Below are 23,464 nucleotides of genomic sequence, written 5' to 3'. Positions count from 1 at the left end.
CCACGGTCAGCAAAAGCAGTATTCAAACTTCAGAGTTTACTTTCCTGGGAGAGCAATTAAATCTATTATATGAAATTACTGCACGTGAACTCCTGCTCCAGGCTCAGCTCCAGTACATGTCCTTCAGCAGGAAGACAGTGGTCAGCAGGTCACTCAGAAGCAAAGCATGTGGATCATCACATGTACACTCCTGGTGCGTGACTCTGCAGGTTTTTTCTCAGTTTTTAGCAGAAGGACACATGCAGAAAGGGGGAAGCAGACTTTCTGCACAATTTTGAGCACATGCAGCTGTCTTCACTGCACTCAGCCTTACCATTGGGAATAGCCAACTCACTTTCTCTAAGCTCTCCAACTGGGAAAAGGACAGGGCAAAGTTCAATTTAGAAATCCCCACAAGTTTATTTATGGAGTTGTTTTCTTTTATCTGACAGGCAACCAAGAAAACCTGCAGGAAGCAGGAATATTTGTTGGGGAAGAAACAGAAGAAGGTTATAATTCTTGATTTTGTTTCTAAGATTACAGACATAATTTTCATTCTTTCTTACCGAAGCAAATGACCATCTAAATTAGAGAGAAAGAGAAAAGAGAAAGCAGTTCCCCCACCACCAACAAGCTCCATCACCACAGGATTCAAGTTTGATTTTGTTAGGTCTTGTTGCATTCTCACATCCCTACTCAAAGAATTGTGCTTTATTTAGGAAATACCCTCCTAACACAAAAAAAAAAAAAAAAAAACAAAAAAAAAACTCGTAGGGATGGTAACAGTTAACTAAAACCAGACAGTTGAATGAGGATGGATGTGGAGTGGTTACTCCTTCCTTATTTTAAAGAGTGGTGATGAATGGGATTTTGGCCAGTGTACTACCACCTCAGGAGCAAGACACTGGTAACTGAAAAAATCAGTCTTCATCTCAACAGAGCATTCCTTAAAACTGCATGTGTGGCACTTTTTCTTTGGGAAGGGGGAGGCTAAGGGAAGAAGGGGATGGGAAGGGGAACAGAACAGAGCTAGGGGATCTTAGATTAGATGTCCATAGGGCACATAAGCTTGTGGCAGGGCTCAGCTGTAACATTTAGTGATTATCAGGTGCAACTCATGGTCAGTAGGCCTTTTCAAGCACAGTAGAAAAATAATCATTATAGGCAGATGGCCAGTCTTCCACACGGCCATACCCTACGTCTAGTCATGGTTGCCAAGACTTGGCTGAAACAACTCCTACCCCCCTGTAAGCCCTCCCTCTGAGCCTACTGCTGTTCCTCACATCATACACAGGTGAGGAGGGAGATCTCTTACCCAGAGTAACGTTTTTTAGAGTTGTTCTTTCTGATGACAAGACACACGACAATAGAGATGAGCGGTGTGAGACCTGTAACCGTACCGATGACTATCCCTGCCACCATGGCAATGGGGAACGCAGGCAGGCTGTCTGGGGAGAGAAGGGAGAAAACATTCAACTCTTCTGCATTCCCTGATTAACAGAAATGCAAACCACAAATGTTCTTGACCTTGGATTCTTTTAGAGCAGAAGCACTAATGTAATATCCAGGAATTAAAACATGCAGCCTAAATGGTAGCGATTGCAGGCAGCTAGCAGAATAATGTATGAACAGAGCAGACACCAAGAGCGTTCTTTAAGTCACCATCCTTCAGGAAAGGCTTTATATTGAACTAAGAATTTTTTGTATGTCAAGGAACACAAATGATAATGACAACAACCCTATCCCATTTTGTGTCTGAGAAAAAAAGTTACGTTCACCTTGCAATTCCCAGTGAGGTCAACAGGAAAAGGCAGGCACACTTGAAAGCAGATTTGAACTTAACACACTGCTAATCAACAAAGTGCTGAAGGTTGGTTGTTCTCCGGGTAGCATGCAGCAAACAGCCCAGTTACTACCCACAGTCACTCTAAGAGCATTTATACATGCTTCTGGTGTCTCAAAATACATCTCTCTACATTTTCATAGCGTCATTCTTCCCCTTCTTAAGTCAGGATCATTGAAAGGTATTAGCAATATGCTTACAGGAACACATTATTGCTTTACTCACGTTTTCCCCAATACAATTTGGGGGAAGGGGAGGCCAAGAAAGAGCAGCCAGAAATAAAAGCCAATCAGAAAATGAGTACAAAAGACTTACAGAAGAAAGAATACACAATCCACCATTATATCTTTTTGCAGTAGCAAACAACATTCTCCCTCTCATCTTGCTTAATACAAGGAGCACCTTCAACCAGAAGAACCATCTTCATCAAAAATCCATGCTACGATAGCTCCTTCCACCAAATACAAGTGAATCAGCATAGGATGCAATAGGTAGAACATCTTATATAGAAAATCCTTCTCAGATAACTGCACCTGACCATCACAGAGTTGTTGAGTTTGGACGGGACATCTTGAAATCATCTAGTCCAAACCCCCTGCTCAAGCAGCATCAGCTTGTGCAGCCTGCTCAGAAGTCTGTCCGGTTGGGTTTTCACTATCTCCAAGGATGGAGACTCCACAAACTCTCTAGCAATCTATTCCAGTGTTCAACCATGCTCACAAGAAAAATGTATTTTCTTACACTGAGATGACATTGCCTGTGTTTGAATGCCTGCCCAGTGCTACTTCTCTTGTTGATGGGCACCACTAAAGAGGTTGGCTCGGTCTTCTTTAGATGCTCTCTCTCTCCTCAGATATTTATTATTATTTATTATTTATTGATATCTTAAATATAATTATTGATGAGATCTCTCTGAGTCTGTCTTCTCTTTTGCAGGCTAAACAATCCCTACAAAAGGTGGCCTAGTCCCTTAATTATCTTAGTACCCTTTTGCTGGATTTCTCCCAGCAAGGACCATGGACCATGCTTACACCCAGCATTCCCAACAAGTCTACAGTTGAGTCCATTTTGACACCCTTATATAAGAGGAAATAGCACAATACAGTGCCCTGCTGATGTAAGGGCATCATACTAACTCAACATTTAGTATTGTTCCTTTTGAGTTTAATGACTTCCAGGAAAAGGGCTGCACGATCTCTAGCCATTTCTCTGTTCATACCCTCATTTGACTGAATACCATACCAGCAGCTTTCCTAGCTTTTCAGTGTTTGATGCCAATTCATAACAACTCCGCAATTCCAAGGCTTAGTAAGAAATTAAAGATGAAGACATTAGTGCCACAATTTAAAGGGAGACATCCTTTTTTCAATAACCTTTGGCAACATCTGCCATTAAGGAGAAGAATCTTACGAACAATAATACTTTTTAGGTTGTAGTGGGTTTACATGGCAAGGTTTTGGTAACAGGGGGCCATAGGGGTGGCTTCTATGAGAAAGATCTAGAAGCTGCCCCGTGTTAGGTAAGGGCCCCACTGCTGACCAGAGCTGAGCCAATAAATGACGTTTATGCCTCTGTGAGAGCATATTCGAAACAGGAGAAAAAAAAACGCTGTGCCACACAGCAGCTGGGAGAGTGAGAGGAGTGAGGCACAGCCTTGCAGGCGCCAAGGTCAGTGCAGAAGGAGGGGGAGAGGTGCTCCAGGCGCCGGAGCAGAAGTCCCCTGCGGCCTGTGGTGAGACCATGGTGAAGCAGGACGTCCCCCTGCAGCCCATGGAGTACCACGGTGGAGCAGGGTTCCACGCTGCAGCCCGTGGAGGAGACCACAGTGGAGCAGGTGGCCCTGCACCGATGGAGGCTGCCGCCTGTGGAAGACCCCTGCTGGAGCAGATTCCAGGCTGGACCTGTAGCCCGTGGAGAGGAGACCACGCAGGAGCAGGTGAGCCGGCAGGAGCTGCTGCCCGTAAGGGAGCCAGGTTGGAGCAGTTTTCTCCTGAGGGGTGGACCCCGTGGTACGGACCCATATCTGGAGCAGTTCTGGAAGAGCTGCTGCCTGTGGGAAGCCCACGCCGGATCAGTTCAGCAAGGACTGCATCCCGTGGGTGGGACCCCACAGCACTGGGATGAGAGTGACCAAGAAGGAGTGGTGGAGAAGAAGCGCTGTAGACTGACCATAACCCCCGTTCCCTCACCCCGTTTGGGGGGAAGAGGTGAAAGAGGGTGGATAGGAGGAAAGTGCTTTTCTGTTTTGCCCTTCAGGATAATTACTGCACGATCTCCTCGTCCTTATCTCAACCCTTGAGCCCTTTTCATTGTATTTTCTCCCCATTCCTCTTTAAGGAGGGGGAGAGAGAGAGTAGTTGTGGTGGAGCTTGGCCACCCACCCGAGTAAAACCACCACACAGGTACAGAAAACAAAGATTGCCTTTGAGCCCCATGCAAAGGTAAGTGGATTTCTTTCGAGGCATTTAAGAAGTAGGAGTTCCAAAGTTTCTTTACAGGTGTAGGAATGACTATCAAAGCATCAAAACAAGCATGCACTTCTGCTAACAGACCACCTCCCACCTTGTACTCAAGAGACAAAAATAAGCAACACTTTCAGAACAAGAAAGTGGCAATCCAAAACTATAGCGTCATGTCTGCTAAAAAACTGATATTAAACAAGATGACAACAGCTAACCTGACAGATTTGTTATTGCTTTGATTCAGATGAGATTTTTGGTTGGCTGAATTTGGGTCAAGAACAAAAATTATGTTCTGTTGACAGAGTTTTTAACAGGCTACAAGAATGCAACTGTTTGCACATGAAACTAGAGGCTTTACTACCTCTCAAAACACAAACCAACGGACTCCAGAAAAGCCTACACAATTTTATGACTGCGTAGTTCAGCTAAAGAATTATGTCTCCCACCCCTTTTCTTGTGTTTTTCAGTATTGCACTGTTATATGAATTCCTCATAAATATTTGCATAGCATACAATGATTTCATTGTAACAGACAGCCCCAACAACATAACCAAACATTAGCTTTCAAAGCTGGTGTTTAAGTTCATAGTTTAACACAAGCCAAAACTCAAGCCTTTCAAGGAATATTTTTCACTAAGTATCACAATAATTCAAAGCATCTTCCATTTTCTTCCATTTTCTCTGGAAATGTGCTAGAACTCGTGTCCCATTTCATAAAGCTTAAGTTTTCCAGTGTTGGGAAGTGTGAAGATTTCCATAAGACAATTCTAGTTTCTCCCCTCATGAGAGTTCAGATCGAAGATGGACTGCCTCCAGATAACACCAGCTGTCTTGAACACGGTGTGTTAAGAAGCTTCATATTACAGGGAGGGGAAGCCTAACATAAAGGACTTGGGATTCCCTACAAATTTCCATCATTTATGCTTTGAAGGGTATTCATATACACCATTGAAACAACAGTCTTGCTTCTCATCCCCACTAACATGATTTTTCCAATGTAGTTGAAGTATCAACTTGTGCAAACACGGCATAGACATTTCAGTGAAAAACAGCTGAGTTAGCTTCACAATTCTGAACAGCGAAGTCAACACGTCAACTCATTAAATGTTTAATCCAAAATGTAAGGCTAACCAAGCATCTGTGATCAAGAACATTTAAATGTGTAAAGTATGGTGTCCACATTGAGCCTTTAAAGGGCAGCTAACCCAAATTGACCAAATGAATATTCCATGCCATATGGCATCAGACTCAGCACTAAAACTGGGGGGAAGCTGGCCAGGCAATGGTGCTCTTGCTTGGGGACTAGGTGGACCCATGCCATATGGCATCAGACTCAGCACTATAACTGGGAGGAGCTGGCCAGGCAATGATGCTCTTGCTCGGGGACTAGGTAGACGTAGGTCAGCTGGTACTGAGCAATTGCTTTGTGCATCACTTGTCTCTTTGTTCTTAATAAATGTTTTTTTATCTCAACCCACAAATTTTCTAATTTTGCCCTCCCAATTACCAATCCTCTTCCCAGCATCCAGCCAGGCAGGGAAGTGGAGGAGTGAGCAAGCAGCTTTGTGGTGCTGCTCCTCCTGTACTGCTGAACTGGACAGGCTGCGACTCCAGAGTGAACTTGAGTCATAGGGACTGGGACCTGTGGATGAATCCACATGGGGCCATGTACACCCCAAAGTACCTGAAGCCATAGATAAGTCCACTCCAGCAGGTGTCTGAAGGGTCCCCTGGAGGGACTGTGGCCAACCAAAAGGCTGTGCCAGAACAGGTACACCTTGAAGCAACTGTGGCTGTGGATAAGTCCATGACACAACAGGTAGACCTCTGAAGGGACTGTGGCTCATGGATAACGCCATGCCAGAGCAGGTACACCAATGGACAAGCCCAAATGGGAACAGGGGAGAGGTGAGGAGTTCACTGCAATGTTAAACCTGCAGCAGTGGAGATTGCAGTGGATATGCATTTAAACTGTTGTAACCCGTCATCTGAATTGCATGTTATGGGAAGCACTACAGCAAGAACCACTCAAACGAACTGAGGGTTATTCTCACAAGAAGCAATGCAAGTGCAGCAGCGGCCCGACCTGAGCTGGCTTCGGCATCTAATAACCCTACACAACATACTTCCTCTCCTGTCCTGAGCAACCACCATAACAGACAGGACCAAAATTACAGACTAAATGAACATTTTATGGACACTTCGCAGGGGCAGTCAACAAACTAAGGGAATTGTATTAGCAGCTACAGTGCTATGTTTTGGATTTGTAATGAAAATAGTGTTGATAACAAACCAGTATCTTAGTTGTTGCTGTACAGTGCTTAGAGTCATAGTTTTCTCCATTTCTCATACTGCCCTGTTAGCAAGGAATTAGCAAAACTGATGACCCAAACTGCCCAAAGGAATATTCTGTACTGCATGATGTTCTCAATAACAGAAGTGGAAGGAGTTGGCTGAGGGCTGCCATTGCACCGAGCATCTGTTAGGTAGTGCTGGGTAACTGCATTCTGCATCACTTGTGTTATTTTTTTCTCCTTTGGGGTCTAGGGAGTTGTTTTTTTTCCTTCTTTTTCTTTCCTCCTCCTTTCTCATGAAACTTTGTCTCAGTCCACCAGTTCTCCAACTTTTGCCCTCCCACTTCTCTTCTCCCCATCCAGCTGGCAGGGAGTGAGCAAGCAGCTGTGTTGTACTAAACCGCTGATCAGGATCAAACCCCAACAGTGCCTTTGAATAATTTACAACACCAGCCCTATGACTCAAAATAATTAAATTTATACATAGTTTAAAAAAATAATGCATAAGAGTCAAGATCAGCCAAGATCAGGATGGGTTACAACCTATTACAAGAGCATTCTGCCTTCAACTGGAAGTACTACAAGACAGTATTACAGCTACAGCTATTGTCATATATATAGCCTGAAAGCCTGTTTTCAGGGTGCTCCAAGAGATCTGAAGACAACTGCTGTAGAATTTTCCCTGTGGCACAAAGTGCTGCCAAACACAGGGTTCCTTTCAGAAATGGTGAGATTCTCTTGTCTCAACGCTCTGCCTACGGGGAAGTGATGCTACACTAGACACCCTTTAATTTCTTTGATTTTAGACTTGTACTTCTGCTTACCAGTTCCTAACAACTCCAACACTTGCAGCAAACTGAAACAGCAGTTACTTTTCAAAAATGAATGATGAGGAAAAAAATACTTCAAGTTCTCGTTGTTTGGTCTGATGAAAATATCCTAACAGTTGAAGCATCCAGCAGCATTTGTTTCACCCCATACAGCATTTGCAAAGGCAGGATGTTATCTGAAGGCACATTATTTCCTAGAACTATATCCTCAGAGCTATCTTTAACTGATCCTCCAAGCCACACCTTTTTATCTTGCTGTTTCCCACACAGCAAATTGGTTATAGATCTGTTGCAAGCTTCAAGATAGACGTGGAAAAAGGAAGAAATCAGGAACTTTCTTTTCCATAGGCGTATCGGGTTTACACAGTAAGGTGTCAGGGGAACTGCATGAGCTGCTTTCAGACAGCTCCAGGAGACCCATGAGTTGCTTTACACGGGCAGGATACAACTGAGCCCATCAGCCAAGCTGATGGTGCCTCTGGGAAAGCATATTTAAGAGAACAAAATGTTGCACAGGAGTAAGGAGGAGAAAAAAAAAAGAAAAAAGGAGGGACATAGACCCACGCACGTCAGGTTCAGAGAAAGGTGAGGGAGACGAGGTGCTCCAGGCACCAGAGCCTGCAGTCCATGGAAAAGACCATGATGAAGGACGTTATTTCACTCCAGCCCATGGAGAAGATCAGAGAGGAGCTGCAGAGATATCCACACTGCAGCCTGTGGAAGACCCCAGGAAATATCTACCTGCTTTGGCACGAAGGAAGCTGTAGCCCATGGTGAGCCCAGCCTGGAGCAGGTTTATCCTGCAGGACAGGGAAGGAAGGAACTCACACTGGAACAGACAACAAGTTTGTGGAGAAAGGACTGGCAGAGAGAAGCTGTTATGGACGGAACCAAACCTCTCATTTCCCATATTCCCCCCACCACTCAAGGCAGGGGGAAGTAGATTCAGGAATGAAGGACTGAGGTTGAGCCTGGGAAAAGGTTGGGAGCTGCAGAGGGGAAGGTTTTCGCTGTGACAGTAACTGGTAAGTGATCTCCCTACTTTTAAAATGACAAAGCTTGTACGTCAAGGTATTTTCTCTGTCTTGTTTCCGAAGGTGAAGTAAGAGAGCAGTTGGGTAGGCATCTGACCCATGGTCAACCCTCCAAAATATGCAAATTAAAGTATCACCTCTGTTGCAAGAGGCAGTTAAGTGAAGTAGCACAGAAGGCAAATAGGTACAGACATTTCCTTCCATACATCACGATTCTTTATTTTAGGGAAATGCAGTCATTTGTGCATACTAGATTCCATTTTATTATCCACAGATAATCCTCAGGCTTTGCTTTTCCAAGATGATTCATTTAATATTGAGATCTTGTCTTGCTGAAGCCAACACGCAAGCCTGTTGAAAAATATCAGCTGAATTAGTGTACTAAAGTATCTTTGTTTAATTTGGGTTAAAATCTTAAGAGGCTTTGCCAAGACAAACTGACATTGCCAAACCAGTGGTTGCTTTACTACTTCTTCATAGAGACTACCAATAGAGTATAAGAAAAATAAACTGACCTATTTTATATCAACTGCAAACTTCTTCCAAGAATTGGAAAACTAAGTGACCTCCAAAAGGTCCCATCCAACTTGAGCTATTGTGTGAAAAGATGTGGGTATAGACCTTGCCTACAGTACATGGAATGATCTCATGAGCAAGTGTATACTTGTAGCAGCAGCAGCATTCTAATTAGAGCATACACATGGGTAATCTCCTCTAACACATTAAAAACTAATGGAATAGTTGCATCAGCATTGTCATTTATGAGTCTAACGTTTACTCTTGTTTTCTTAAATACAAATTTGGGAATCTGATCACTGTGAGAACTGTTTCTCTGCAGGAACTGTCACACTTTGGCTGACCCCCAGCTTACCTAGAGCAATCAAATGTTTTGGGTGGCCGGGGCAAATAAATAGCCAAACTGACATATGGAACTTAAATGCTCTTGAACTGTGATCACCATTCCCAAATACTAATCAGAAGCTTTAAATAACTGGCAGTAGCCAGCCCTTGCAGCTTACAAGGGTCACTACAGATACTTTAAGAATGGCTGTGTAAAAGAGACTAAGTGAACATCCAATAACCTTTGCATGGAAGATAGTAGCATCTCACTGTCAGCAGGTACTCAGGCCAGATTATTAGTTTTGTTTTACAGTGTATTTATATATATTCTCTGTCTATCTATATCTATATATAGATAGATATAGTATTTATTCAAAAAAAAAAAAAAGTCTGCCACTTGCTCTCCAAATTTCGTAAGTCATCCTAACCTTTGATGTACCATAATACAGAAAAAAACATGTTCATAGGAATCTTAAATAAGATGAGTTTTCAGCACAGTTTCCATCAGCTTTTGCTAATACTTGTTAGAAGTTTAAGAATTCATGGAAATAGCGAAAAAGTACATGACTTTTTTTTTTTTTTTTAACAGCTCTCAGACTATCATTTCAACTATTAGGACCTAGAAGAAGAGAATTAAAGAGATGGTTGCTCCCTCCAGGCCACTCTCCCACCCTCATGAAAAGTGATATAGACATGGAAGAGGGGAGATGAAGAAAGGGAAAATAAAATTAAAAAAAAAATATATCACATAGGGTGAATACCTTTCTCCACAACTCTCACTCGGATTTCTCCTGGTTTGACAACAATATCAGGTGGATTCTTGACATCACAAATGTAAGTGCCGTTGTCCCGGAACTGCATGTTTGATATACTGATAGAAGCATCTTTCTTGTTAAGGTCTCCAGTCCAAGTGATCCTGTCTTTAAATGGTAAGTCCTTTCCAGGGTACGACCTTCCATTAAAGTAATAGAAAAACTGTAGTCAAGGAAAAGAGGATATAAGAACAATCCAATTAGAGATTATAGAGCTGCCATACTTCTCTCACTATTACAGCATTCTCCTAGAGTTCACTGTACAATACACAGCTAGCATTAGACATTTGTGTGCTGTTTTGTTTCCCCCCCACACCTCACCACCTTAGTCTGGCTTGTTATGTCTTCATCACATAACCATGCTACGACTTATATCTCAATCATACTACCTCAGTAGACTGCAAGTTTTGATTTTCTGTTGTTGCTTTCTTTTTTTTTTTTTTTTTTTATCCCCTCCTCCCTCTTTTTTGGGGGGTGCAAGGTTTGGTGGACTAGAAGGTGAGGAAAGGAGAACAAGGCTAGTAACCTGGGTATAATTAAAGAATAGAACTTCTTCCAGATCACAGCCATCTGTCTTTCAGGTAGAGGAAGCCCTCTGCATCCTAGCAGGAAAAGGTTACCAAGCTTCCTATCTTGTGTGTTGCTGCGTGTGACTTGCAACTATGGTATAGCTTAATTAACATGCAATACGTTCCTTACCTGCACCCCTCAAGAAGTCCCACTAGCAATTTATAGCACATCTAGCTGTGTTCCAGAAACCTTTAAGATAACTCAATATAATTGTTTCCTGACTTCCAGATGATTAAGTTGCACATGGCTCTGCATTCCCTAGACCTGACCAAAAATCCTTGTAGAAAGAAACTTCAGTACTGTCATTGAAAACTGTACTAAAACTGCACCATTGCTCACTATACCTGACCAAATTTAGAATATATAGCAGCAGAAGTATATAAAGCTGCATGGGACAAAAGCTCACTTTCAGATATATTGGATGTTTAAGCACTGGTCATAATCTTAAGAGACAGATCAAGGCTGTAAAACAGAAGTACATTGTGAAATAAAGAATTAATCTTAACCAAGACTCAACCAAAGTTTTCTTCAATTCAGTGTCCAGAGCATGGTTAAAGAAATTTAGGACTTCCTCTTTCTACAGTCTTCTTTAGTCTTCTTTTTCTATGGTCTTCTTCCTCTTTTCTACAGTCTTCTACAGTTCTTCTTTACAAAACTGTCTCTGTGCCACAGAAGAGGCTGTTTATAGGCCAGTCCTCTTCCATTCAGGTCATCTCCCATCACTTAAACTGGTCCTACCCTCAACCTGAGGATTGTCTTTTCTGAAACTAAGGAGACTAATCTTATTACAAATGCTTTCAAAGGGAGACTAAACAGTACACAAAGAGAAAATAAGCAACTTGCACAATACACCATGTTACACTGTAATAGTGATAATTCAGATTCCATGAGCAGCTCCACAGCTCATTTTCAAGCATAAGACAACAAAGAGTTTAGGAGATTCTTAGCTGCTCATCTACCACACCTCTCCTCTGACTAAAAACTACTAGTCTATTTTCCAGCTGCTGCACACTCCAGCCTTTGACATTTAACATATTGCAATATATTTAAATAACTCTTTAAAAAAAATACTAAAATGAGTGGTGGAGACAAAACACACAGAAGAAGGCTCCAATCCACAGTGACTTGACCTCAGAACCAACTGAAAGACCTCTGAATACTTATCACAGCCTTCTGCCCCAGGTAGGTTCCTCTACAGGTGTTCCTTACTGAGATACGAGTTGCTGCTCCCTCTGGTTGAAAACTCCAAGAAACAGATGCTGCGCTGCTGATCACTTCCACAGATGTAAATGTGCATGGAAGCTTTGCATCTGTCCCATTCTCCACAAACATTTCTTCTGGAGTGCTGACCTCTACTGCAGATACTTCAACTGTATGAAAAAGGCAAAGAGAAGAAAGAAGGAAAAGAGGCATGAGTGCTGTTTTAAGAGTTAGGAAGTTGCAGTAGTAACAGTTTGTATCACATTGTTTTTAAGGGAAAATTAAGAAGCAGCAACAACTCGTACAGCAAGTGTGTGTACAGGCTTGCATTATACCCATAATATAAGCAAGTATACAGCAGGTCAGTTCACTACTCTTTCCTTGTATTATCTGCTACAGGATGTTTTCCTTCCACAGATGTTTCCTCTACAGCACTTTGTGGAAGTCAATTCTATAGTGCAAAGGATGAGCTTACACTCTTCCTTTCTAGCTGCCAGCGGAGACTGTAATAAATAAGCCCCACTGGAGGAACTAACATCTTGAATCCAGCTATTACTCAATTTCCTCTAGAGCTCACATCTTGTTTCCCATTTCTTCAGCTTTTCTCAGCTGTAGCTGGAAAAAGAACTCACCTTTACTAAGCTCAGGATTAAACCTCTCTGGGTCCCAACCATGCTATCAGGTTCTACTCTTTGGCATGGTTCAAAGTCTTCATGTGTAAGACCTCCTAAGTAGTCACTCAGATACAGTTTAGAAGCACAAGAGTAGTGTTTTTTTTTTCTCACCACCATGAGGCTTATGCATGGTCAAAACAGCAAACAGATCACAAATAACGTACAGCTATTAAGTGATCAGGGTTAACTTTGTGATTGCACCAGTAGTATGCCTACAGGGTAAGTGAAATTCATCAGGATTTGGGAAAAAAAAAAGAATATATTCCTTATCTGACACTTCTTGAACTGCAAAGACGCTATCCAGATTTAAACAAAGATATACCCATACATTTATTCAAGTTTAGGTTTAAAAAAAAAAAAAGTCACTGTGTGACACCACAAAATAATTTCTCTCATTGCCTGTGTCACACCCATATGAAAGCAAATATCTTAGAAAACTCTCTCTACAGGTGGGGGCACACATGACACATGCCCCCAGTAACTCAAATTAAAACCACATTTTGGTAAGGTCAAGACTTACAGCACAGAGCCAGAACTAGTAAGCTGCTTCCGATCGTGTGATTCTATGTTTTTGGGCTACAGTATCTTACATTTTGGGGATTTACTCCCTTATTAGAAGAGGAGAGCAATCCTTACTGTTTCCTCGGTATCCTGATTTACTTCTTCACTTTGAATAAACTAGTTCTCAAAGTAGGCAAACTGAAGATAAACACTACAGTTGAAGACAGTTCAAAAAAAAAAAAAAAAAAACAACACACCACCACCTAAGTTAGTCCTTATACGACAGGCTTTACACTTCCAGTCAATGACAGCAACCATCACGGTAACCAGGGCTGCGAGCACAGCGGGTACCAGCAGCCAGCCCTGCAAGTGGTAGGTCTGTCGGTGAGACAAGTGAGCAAGGGACAAGGAAAGCACCCCGGGTAAGCCAGTGCATGCACGGCCGCGTAGGGTCTGCTGTCTCTCTCACTCAGCCAGCCTGGCAAAGAAGGCAAGGCAGAGCACGTGCCCGGGGACATGGAAGGGCCATGCAAGCACTGCAAGGGTGGAGGAATTAAGCCAGCCAGTTCAATTACAGTAACCAAAACCAGAAGAAGCCACCATTCATTCCCTCTGCCTTTCGAAGGTCACGCTGTTCCCTCATCAACCTCACTCTCTTGACAGTCCTATCAGGTTATCCCTAGTTCCCCAGCCTACCCTGTCACCATTGCTCTCGCTGCAAATGAGCAAAAGAGAAACAGCACCCTAAGAGAGGGGGATTTTCATCAAGAGGTTCTATCAGAGCTGCTTTTCTCTTGTACGCGCTCTTGACTGTGGGCCAAAAAATATTCTTTTGTAAAACAATTACCAAATATTTGTTTGGAACACACAAAGGCTTCTAGCAATTCAATTAAATGAACTCAGAGCTGCTGTGCTTTATGTATTTTTTCCAGCTAATGGAGTGGAGAAGAAAAAAACTAATCCATTGTTTCAAGTCCAAGCCACAGAACAAGTCTGCCTTTCAAGCATAAAACAAGCAAGATGCCCTCAGCATTTGTGTAGGAAGAAAATAGTCTGCACAGACACTGTCTGCTTGTACGTGGTACAGAGAACCCCTTGCCACAGACAGGGAGTGGGTAGCACAGACCCGCTTCCAAAGAAGTCCCTGTTCTAACTTACTAGCAACTCGTGCAAGAACTGTAGCAAAGCAAGAAAATCCAACTTCTTCCTTCAGTCTCGGAAGGCAGGAACTATATAGTGTCTTGTACAGATGTTTACAGCTTAATTTTCACTTCCTACTTGCTGTCTCAACTTCATGTCTTTCTTTACTTGTTCCCTCCCTGCCCCCAGTTAAGTAAGAAGGTCACTCACTATTCGCTCTTTCAGCATGCACAGCTTGAATTTCTTCCCCTCTGCTGTCCTACAGCATGAGACAAAGTGACTAGGAAGTGGTAGAGGGGCCACAACATTTGACATTTGTTTTTCCTTAGCCTTCTGCACCCATACTTTTACTGATACAGTGGCAGTTCCCACTAACCTGAAATCTTTAGCCTCCTCTACCATAAAAAATAAATCCATGTGGGTTATCTCCAGCTTTAGCTCTTCTCCTTCTCTTTCTACTTTTGCCAGAGTGACATTCTTCTTCCAGCTCCATCTATTTAAATAGTTCAGTTGGAGAAAGCTGAATTTGGACTCATATTCTAGTCCCACTTATCCACTGGTCCACTACTCAAGCTTTCTCAGCCTTAACTCCACTAAAGAAGGAAAAAAAATATCAGGAGACTGTCAGAGAGAATGCAGCTTTAGGAAGGGAACGTCTGCAGGATAGGTATGGCAAAGAGAAACATTTATTTGCTCTTCTCCCATCAATCCTCACTTATCCCACCATCTTGTCCAACTGCCAAGTCCCAGTATTTCCACCTGAACACCTCTTCTAGCCTTCAATCACTTTAATTCTTTTCAAGAGAAAAATGCTTTTATTTTCACCTACCATCAAAATGTGCCTCTCCAGTCATTTCTTTTTCCACCTCTCGTGTAGTTGGATTTGTTTTACTCCAACTACATCAATCTTTCGCAAGTTGTATTTTCAGCCCCCACGCTCCAGTGAAAACACTCCGAATCACAAGTCCAATGACTCATCCCCTGCTAAGCCTCAGGACCAGTGCTCCATCCTTACCTTCCTTCTCAGACAACCCTCCTAGTCTTCAGGTAGGACTAGACACTCTCACTTCATCCTTTCATCCTATCTTTTCTTCTTGTTCCCATAGTCGATCTTCATCCTTCACCAAGGCTCTCTATTTTCACATCCCTCTTCCCTCGGTATCTTGTCTCTGGGATCTCATCTGCAGAAGAAGTTCAGCTGCCATCGCTGCACTGACTGCTCAGATCTGTCTCTCTGCTCAGGGTCTGTCTCCTTCTGTTCAAAGGAAAGTCTCAGTCTGACACCTTTGTCAATGGGAAGCTGCCAGCTCACGCTGAATGGAACTAAACCAGGGCTCATTTTTTCCCCCGAGCCTTCCACCACCACATTTATCACCATGGACCAGCACCACGTCCAGTTCAACCTGTGTAGCGTTTTTCACTTTGAACTCTCTCCAGTTTGAGGGTATAGCTGGACCTTGCAGAGTCTTTCAGTTTCTAGCCACCTGCACAGCTGACAGTAGTCTAAAAACTCCCTTTTGTATCTTACTCTTCATTAATGAATATTTTTCTCTGGATTTGAGGGGTATTTCTGGGCTTCTGCCAATAGACATGATTCTTTTTCTTAAAGTCATTTCAATTCCAAGCTGCTCTGCATCTCTCCCCTTCTTCCATTTTACAGAAATAAAAGCCATCTGCCTTTCACAGCAAGTGTCTCATGGCCTATTTCCTAGCAGTTCTTATTCACGATCAGTTCAACATCATCTGCAACAGCTAACAAGTGGGCAGTAAGGGCTATCATTACTTTAAAATAAAAAAAAAAAAGACAGCACATCTGATGTGTCCCCACTTCCCATGACTTTATAGGAACATCTATACACTACATTTCTCCTAAAGGGGTCTCTTTTAAATATTTATTTTACAAGCTCAGCCACCTGCTGAAGTCACCAGGCATTGTCAGCTGTGTGGTATCTCATTTCTCCTTTATATAACCCATTTCCTCAACTGTAGCTATCAGGCTGCTGAGGCAAGTTATCTTCTTGGCATTTCTATATAGCTGAGCACCCTGAGAGACCTGTACATCCTTGGGGCGCCCACACGCTTTGGCAGTATGCTTCAGCTGCCCACCCCACGACGCCTATTTCCAGCCTCCAGCAAGCCCAGGCACTGCAGACCACCATCAAGTTACACGTCACACTTGCCCAGCCTACTCTTTGTCCTCCAACATACACAAGCAGTGCTTTGAAACTCATGGTCACAGAAATTATTGCTCAGGTTTCCATGCTGCAGCCCAAATCCTGAAGCACGGGACTTAGTGGATTTCAGGCGCTAGCCCTAAACAGTCAGGTCAAAATTCCAGTTCACTGCCACCTGGAAGCATACAAGTCCCAGTAAAAGCACAAGCAGTCTTTAGTCGTAATAGTTTTGTATTAACTGCATGACAGAAAGCAACTCACATGGGTAGAAGGGGTACCTATTTCACACCTCCTCTATCAGGTTAGTCAAAGCAGACAGTCACCCTCGATACTTCAGCTGGACAAGAAACAAAGACAGCTGATGAAGTAAAAAGTACTTCACAAGCAGCAGAAGGCTCTCAAATCATTTGAATTCTTAACTAGGTGGTCATCAGAAAGAAGATACCCAGCTTTGCTGATGAGTTTATTGGGTGCACAGAGAAAATTAAAACCATTGTTCAATTTTTGCCTCGAGTCACTGAATCCACAGAAGCACAAAAAGGAAGGACGGACAGACCTTGGCTAGCCTTTTTTCCACAGTATGGACCAAGTTAAAAACATTTACCACGTATCACAACTTAAAAGCCAAACACTCAGCTTCCATAACAGGAAGCTATTGCTGATGTCCTGCTCTTTGAACATGAGCTGAGGTTACCATAAAGAGCAATTGTCACTCATTTTCCCCAAACACTACCCTCAACACCAGCTGGCTGACATCCAGGCAGTTACAACGTCTAAGGCACTGTCTGTATCTAGTGACTGAACGACCTACATATAGGTTATTTATCCTGTATGTATTCTATATATAGAATAGAAGATTGGAGGGGAAAAAAAAGATATGCAGCTGTAAAATAGAAGCAGAGTATCTGCCAGACATGTATCACCCAATGTATGGCAAGGACAGCTGGAGAGTCTCAGTACCAAGAGCAACATCCCAAATGCTTTTTTGCTCTCTTGAAAAAGACAGGCACTAAGGCAGTTACTAGGAACTGCAATATTCACTGCTCCAAGGGTAACATTAGTAAGAAGACAACATCATATATGTGATATCACTGCTTTCTTCTATGAATTGATGACAGAAGAAGCAGTATTCACCATACACGCGTCCAGAACAAGCATGATACACTACACAGCATCTCCACCTAGCCAACTTTCCTGACGTCATATCGTTTCAATTTACCTGTCGTGAATGAACCAGACCTTCCTAACTCCTAAGGTGCAGCTCTATAGTAGCTGCAGCAGACCTGAAGACCCAGAGCTTATTGATTCCATTGTAAAAACCCTGGTATGTTTGCCAGGATGCACAAAACTAGTGAAAAAGTTGCATGTTTTCAGCTAGTTTGACCCTGACTCAGTTCACAGACCCTGGTATCCATATATCAGCAGTTCTTGTGAGTGGCAACAATATATTGCTTTGAAATCGCCTATGTGGAAGAAGCCTTTGTAATTACCCAGCAGCAAAGTATAGGAAGATGGAGTCAGACCGAATGGGTAGCAGACAGGCATCCACAACAACCACAAGAGTTTGCATATGGTTAGTTAAACAAATTATGGTTAACTTCAGCCTTCAGTGGGATTAAGAGCAATCAAGCTCACAGTTTTCAAAAGTAACACAAAAAGGTTGCAGTATTACACCGGTGAGGTTTACTTTCCAGTATCTTTGACACGGGGCACACCCTCACAGAACAACTCTTGGAAAAGATGGCTAACCACTGCATTCAGGGCGCTGAGAGGAGTCCTCCTTGCAGATCCGGCAGAGGAAAGATCCCCCAGAGGGATCTCTGGCTAGAACAGCTGAGACTGAGTGACACGAGCTAGCAACTTAATCTGCAGAGGAGACATTGCATATGTGACTGGCTATCTAACAGGTCAACGCCTGGATACCCCCCCCCATGTCCACTGCCACTAACTGGTGACGTCCAAAGCTCGTTCTTACTTTTTCTCCTAGACACTGTCCCTCACCTTTTGGAGGATCTGCTCAAAGGGTGTAAGCTTATTTCACTTCCTTCAAAGTCTCTTAGAATCACAGAAGCATTGAGGTTGGAAAAAACCTCTAAGATCATCGATTCCAACCTTTAACCTAGTACTGAAGTTCCCACTAAACCATGCTACTGAGTTCTAAACCTACACGTTTCATGAATACCTCCAGGGATGGTGACTCAACCACTTCCCTGGGCAGCCTGTTGCAATGCTGCACAACCCTTTCAGTAAAGGAATTTCTTCTAATCTCTTGAAATGCCTCCAAAACATTTGGCAACTCCATCTGTATAAATCCAACAGTGCCTAAGCTGGCAGCGCTTACAGATCGATGCCCACTCCAGCTGAAGTATTTTCGTACCTTTTACTTGTATCCCCTGGTTGCTTCCACTCTTTTCATACAGGTTAATGAAAACCTTCTGGGCAAGAAATGGTTTTATTCTACATTTTTGTATTTAGGAATGGGGCTAGGAAAGGTTGACAATGGGTCTTGGTAGCACATACAAGGAAATCCTTTCCTGGCACTGAAGCTTTACACTAATTAATTACACCAATAATTACAAGTCCCTCACAGATCGTAGTGTCCACACTGAGATCATGGACCCAATTAAAAATTTCTGTTAATTAAGGCTATGAACACCTCAAAATAAGCTTGATTCCTCTGGATCCAACTCAGCTCGATCACTAGGAGTGCTAACAAAACTAGGATGCAATTAAGCTGCGTTAGTGCTCGTGGAAATAAGATGCCCGTGATTACAGCTTTACGTGGAAACTCCTATCAGATCACTAAGTACTGCATGCTTACGGTGGCTGCAGTTCCATGCTGCACTGCCTTCCTCTTAAAATGACTAGTCATCAGTTTACTAATTAATACAAACAACTTGCTTCATTTATCTTAAAGACTTCTGGCAATACAGTCATTTATATCATTTATAAATAGCCTCGTATGGATGAAAGATCAGGAAATAATCAAGAAGTCTGATGAAAGAAAGATGAAAAGATTCAGACAGGCTGCTACAGGTAACAAGCTGACGACAGAGTCGCAGATCAGGAAGATGGAAATAGATGCATTAATACATCAGTCTCAGCAGCTTGCATTTCTGTGGTTTTATCGAGACCTTTAAAGTTAACATACCTGTATGTTCACTGTGGTTTCCCTAGCAGCCCAGAAGTTTCCAGGAGAAAAGAGGATGTGGGATTTTCTAGTGACTAAGCTTCCTAAGTCACAAAAACAATCCACACTTGCGAAATAGTGATATTGTCTATTTCTTACTGAAAGCAAGTGCATTGTGAAACACCAAAGTCCACTGCTGACATCTCTCAAACTACAGCCACATGACATTTAGCTACTTCCCCCACCTCAAGTTTCCCCATACACCCCTCAAGAAACAACAGCAGTCAGCTCCTTACAAAGCATCTTATTTTAGAAAAGCAGCACAAAGTTACAAAGTTCTCCTCTTACAATACAGCCACCTGTGTCTCTACATGCCATTATTCTCTCACTGTAAACAAAATATCCGGTGGAAAAATCCTAGCTTTGATGGTCTTAATAGCTAGGAGCAGACAGGCCCAAATCATTCCTCTGAAATTCCGCTAAGATCTGTTAAAGCATCCAGATGCGGGATCAAATTTCCACATGAAGACAATTTTACCTTAATACGGAAGCAAAACTCTCCATTCCATCCTTCCATATGCCATTCCACCCAGTAACAAGAGATGCAGTGTTTCATAAGAACTCACAAGTATAAGGACCGTGTACCTCAGCCCAATGAAGAATAGGCTGTGGCTGACCACCTCCACACCAGAAATCCATCACGGTGTTACACCCTAAGTCCTACTGGGTGTATAGGTATACAAATGCATGTATACATGTGTATATTCCTATGTACGTATTCTTGTACGTCACTGCAGTAGGTTGACTTTGGCTGGCTGACAGACACCCACCCAGCTGCCCTCTCTCTCCTCCTTCCCAAACAGGGAAACACAATGAGAAAATACGATGAGAAAGCTCATGGGTTGAAATAAGGACACGGTGATCACTTCTAGTTACTATCACAGGCAAAATACACTTGGCCTGGGGAAAGTTATTTTAATCTGCAATAAAAATTAGGGTTGGGTTGTGAGACAAATAAAAAACTAAAACACCTTCCCACCCTTCCTCCTTGTGTTCCCACCCCCCGAAATCTCACCTTCACTCCTTCTTTCCCAACTCCTCTGCCTCCTTTCCCTGTCCAGGCAGCCAGGGGTAGATGGGAGGTTACGATCAGTCCGTAACTGCTCCTCTCTGCTGCTCTTCACTTTTCCCGTTTCTGCATGGGTCCTTCCCACGGGCTGCAGTTCTTCAGGAGAACCTGCTTATTCTGCATGGGCTCCTCTGTGGGCCACAGCGTGGATATCTGCTCTTCCCTGCTGCCCTCCATGGGCTGGCGGAAACCCCTGCTCCAACACAGCCTCTTCCAAAGCTTCCACCACAGGGCAACCACTAGCTCCGGTGCTTGGGGCACCTCTTCTCCTCCTCCTCACCCTGCCAAGATCTTGCCACAAACCCAACACATTACACAAAGCAAGATCAGCTACAGAAGGGATGACTAGACTAAAACCATACCAGCCAATCTTGACATCTTGGTTTCAAAGCAACAGAAACTAAGTTCTGCAGAGGAGGCCAGAATGGCTCAGTTTCGCCCTCAGTCACCAAGCACCAGAACAGCATTTTGCTTGAAATACCCTGGATATTTGGACTATTTCAGACCACTGAAGGAAAGAGTCTTCCTCTCTTCAGTAACACAGCCAGTCCCGCAGCACCCTACATGTGCTAAGAAACTAAACTGCTGACTCCTAGCCCATGAATACCACCTTGCTGCTCGACCTTGTGCAGATACAAGCTCAGAAGAGCAGCTGCTAATACATTTACTTCCTCTTGGCATCTTTGCACATTCAGCTGAGCCCTGCCCTGACTCAGTGATGAGGAAAAAAAAAAACAACAGTACTTTGTCACCTCAAACGAAAGTAAACCAGTTTCACTGCGAATCCTTAAGCAGGCTGTGGTAAAGCTGTCAAAGCAGTCAGCAACAGCAGCGCACCTTAGCCCCATATATCGCTGCCCACCTACTCTGACAGAACTTACAGACAGCAAGCCTTCACAGTCCCTAAGCGCTGGTGCCAGCTTCAACTCCCATGCCAGAGACTCAGTTTTTCGGGTAGTCTTCTCCACATTAGGCAAGGCTGCCCGTTGCTCTGCCAAGGTACAGCAGAAGAACTCGCGTGAGATTTACACCCCTGGTCAATGCTTTTAACAAACAGTGAGGAGCAAGCATGAGAAACAGCAGAAAACACCTGAGCTGCCCTACAAGCTAGGCCATGGCTTTCTTGTTCTGTCCTGAGGAAAACATTTAACACCAGTGTATCTGTCCCCCAGCCTGGAAAGCATAAAGTTGCAACGGTTGTGAAGGCACAGAGATCCACAAACGAGTTTTATTGTTGCCTCATGCCCCACTTCAAGAATCAGTCATATGTCAGGTCTGGGCAGATGCTTATTTAGTCTAGGAGCTGATAACATCTAGCACTGTTCTAATGCTTTTTCCTCCGGGATCACAAGGCAATACTTCCCTGCCCATGCCGGAGACCAGGACACCAATTGGCAGCTCAGGTACTTTCCAAACCAGACCCTGCACTTTTCCATTCCACAGCCTTAAGTGGTTTTCCTTCCACGACCAAGTTTACAAGAGTTCAACTTCACGTAAACAGTTCTTGTTGACAACGTCAAACTGAAACAATTAAAAACCCAAAGCGACAAGTAAACTCACTCAAAGAGCAAAGGGTAACTGCAATTGCTGATAACAACTCTTTTACCTCTAATCTGGGGATACTGACACAGCTGCCAGCAAGCACAGCAGATTACTCACGGGCACATTCAAAGATTCATGAAAATAGGAATTAAGACTAAAGAAGGGCGACAATAAAGAGCACACCTTAAAAGAGTCTCCTTGAAGCAGCAATTTTTTTCTACATTGAAGAGTATCTTTAAGCTTGTTTAACTAAAGAACTGAACACATATGCTCAACATGCGACAGAGGTATCGAAGAAAACATCCCACCATCATAAACGTGTCTTGGAATGATCACAGCAATCCACTAAAACTGTCACAAAGTCTACTAAAGAAATTAGAGTATTAAAGGCCAGAAGCTGGAGACAAAAAATTCAAGGCACGGATGGTAGAGATGTCACTGGCTGGAACAACAGCTTCCGTCTAGGTCAGCACTGGTTATCAGCACTAGTTCAAATGCAATGGTATCGAGGTTGCACTAGAAAGCCCAATTGTGGTGCCAACTGCTGATGGTGTGTGGCATCTTTTTTGACGAAACTCTAGCATCAGCAGCACGGAAACTGCCAACTTCCAAGACAGACTAGGCAATAAAATGTAGGATGTGGATAAACAGATTTTACAAGAAGACATAGTGCAAAGGCTCCATATCAACCAGACACAAGAAGTTGTGTTTTTATTATTATTATTACAAATATCAACCCAAAAAGTTGCAATCAGCTCAGTGACAACAGATCTGTAAGACACCAAAAGCATTTGCAGAAGATACTTTGAGCCATTCGAAGTATTAGCATCATTTTAATACTAGTCATTGGTGTTTTCACCAGCCTCAAAGACAAACAGAGTTGTCATTGTCCCCCTGGCACACAGAGGGATGAGATTAAAGCCATTAAATAAAATCCCATCCCTTAACAGAGTGAGTATGAGATACATACAGGTGAAATTAAGCCATCCAAATGATTACCCTCCTCAGCTAGACAGGTCACAAGGCCAATCTGCTCTGCTGTGAGAAGAGACTTGTTTCAGCAGCTCAAGCAAATGTGAAGCTCTTTGAGGATTATATCCCTTACTGCTTCACTGGTGCTTGTTCTCACTAATCTTTCATTTACTTGCTAACCAGACTTGGTAGCAAACTCAGCCAGCTCATAACTAGCTATAACATGCAGCAGCACAGCCACAAAACCAAAAGGGAGAGCCCATGTAATATATTTCAAAGTAATTCTTGCTCACAAGAATTTGTCAGTGGTGGTGCCAATTGAAATAGCTCCCATGCCC

General features: G+C 43.1%; 1 protein-coding gene across 5 annotated transcripts in view; it reads right to left on the bottom strand.

Moving 5' to 3' along the window:
• The window catches only part of MPZL1 (myelin protein zero like 1), a 36,135-nt gene that overhangs the window by 7,782 nt on the left and 4,889 nt on the right, over positions 1–23,464 (bottom strand). For 3 of the 5 annotated variants that reach the window (XM_084511975.1, XM_084511978.1, XM_084511976.1), the window contains exons 2-4: positions 11,874–12,034; positions 10,044–10,257; positions 1,295–1,427 (exon numbers count right to left, since the gene is read on the bottom strand). In XM_084511975.1, the coding sequence (XP_084368101.1) occupies positions 1,295–1,427; positions 10,044–10,257; positions 11,874–12,034 (508 nt within the window). Of the gene's footprint in view, positions 1–1,294; positions 1,428–10,043; positions 10,258–11,873; positions 12,035–12,169; positions 12,210–19,504; positions 19,656–23,464 lie in introns of those variants that run through there. The other 2 variants (XM_084511979.1, XM_084511977.1) reach the window with 2 other exon arrangements.

This window comes from Aythya ferina (assembly GCF_964211825.1).
Source record: "Aythya ferina genome assembly, chromosome: 1".
Taxonomy (NCBI): Eukaryota; Metazoa; Chordata; class Aves; order Anseriformes; family Anatidae; genus Aythya; species Aythya ferina.
Note: the sequence above shows the minus strand (reverse complement) of the source record. Positions and strands in the feature narration are given on the sequence as shown.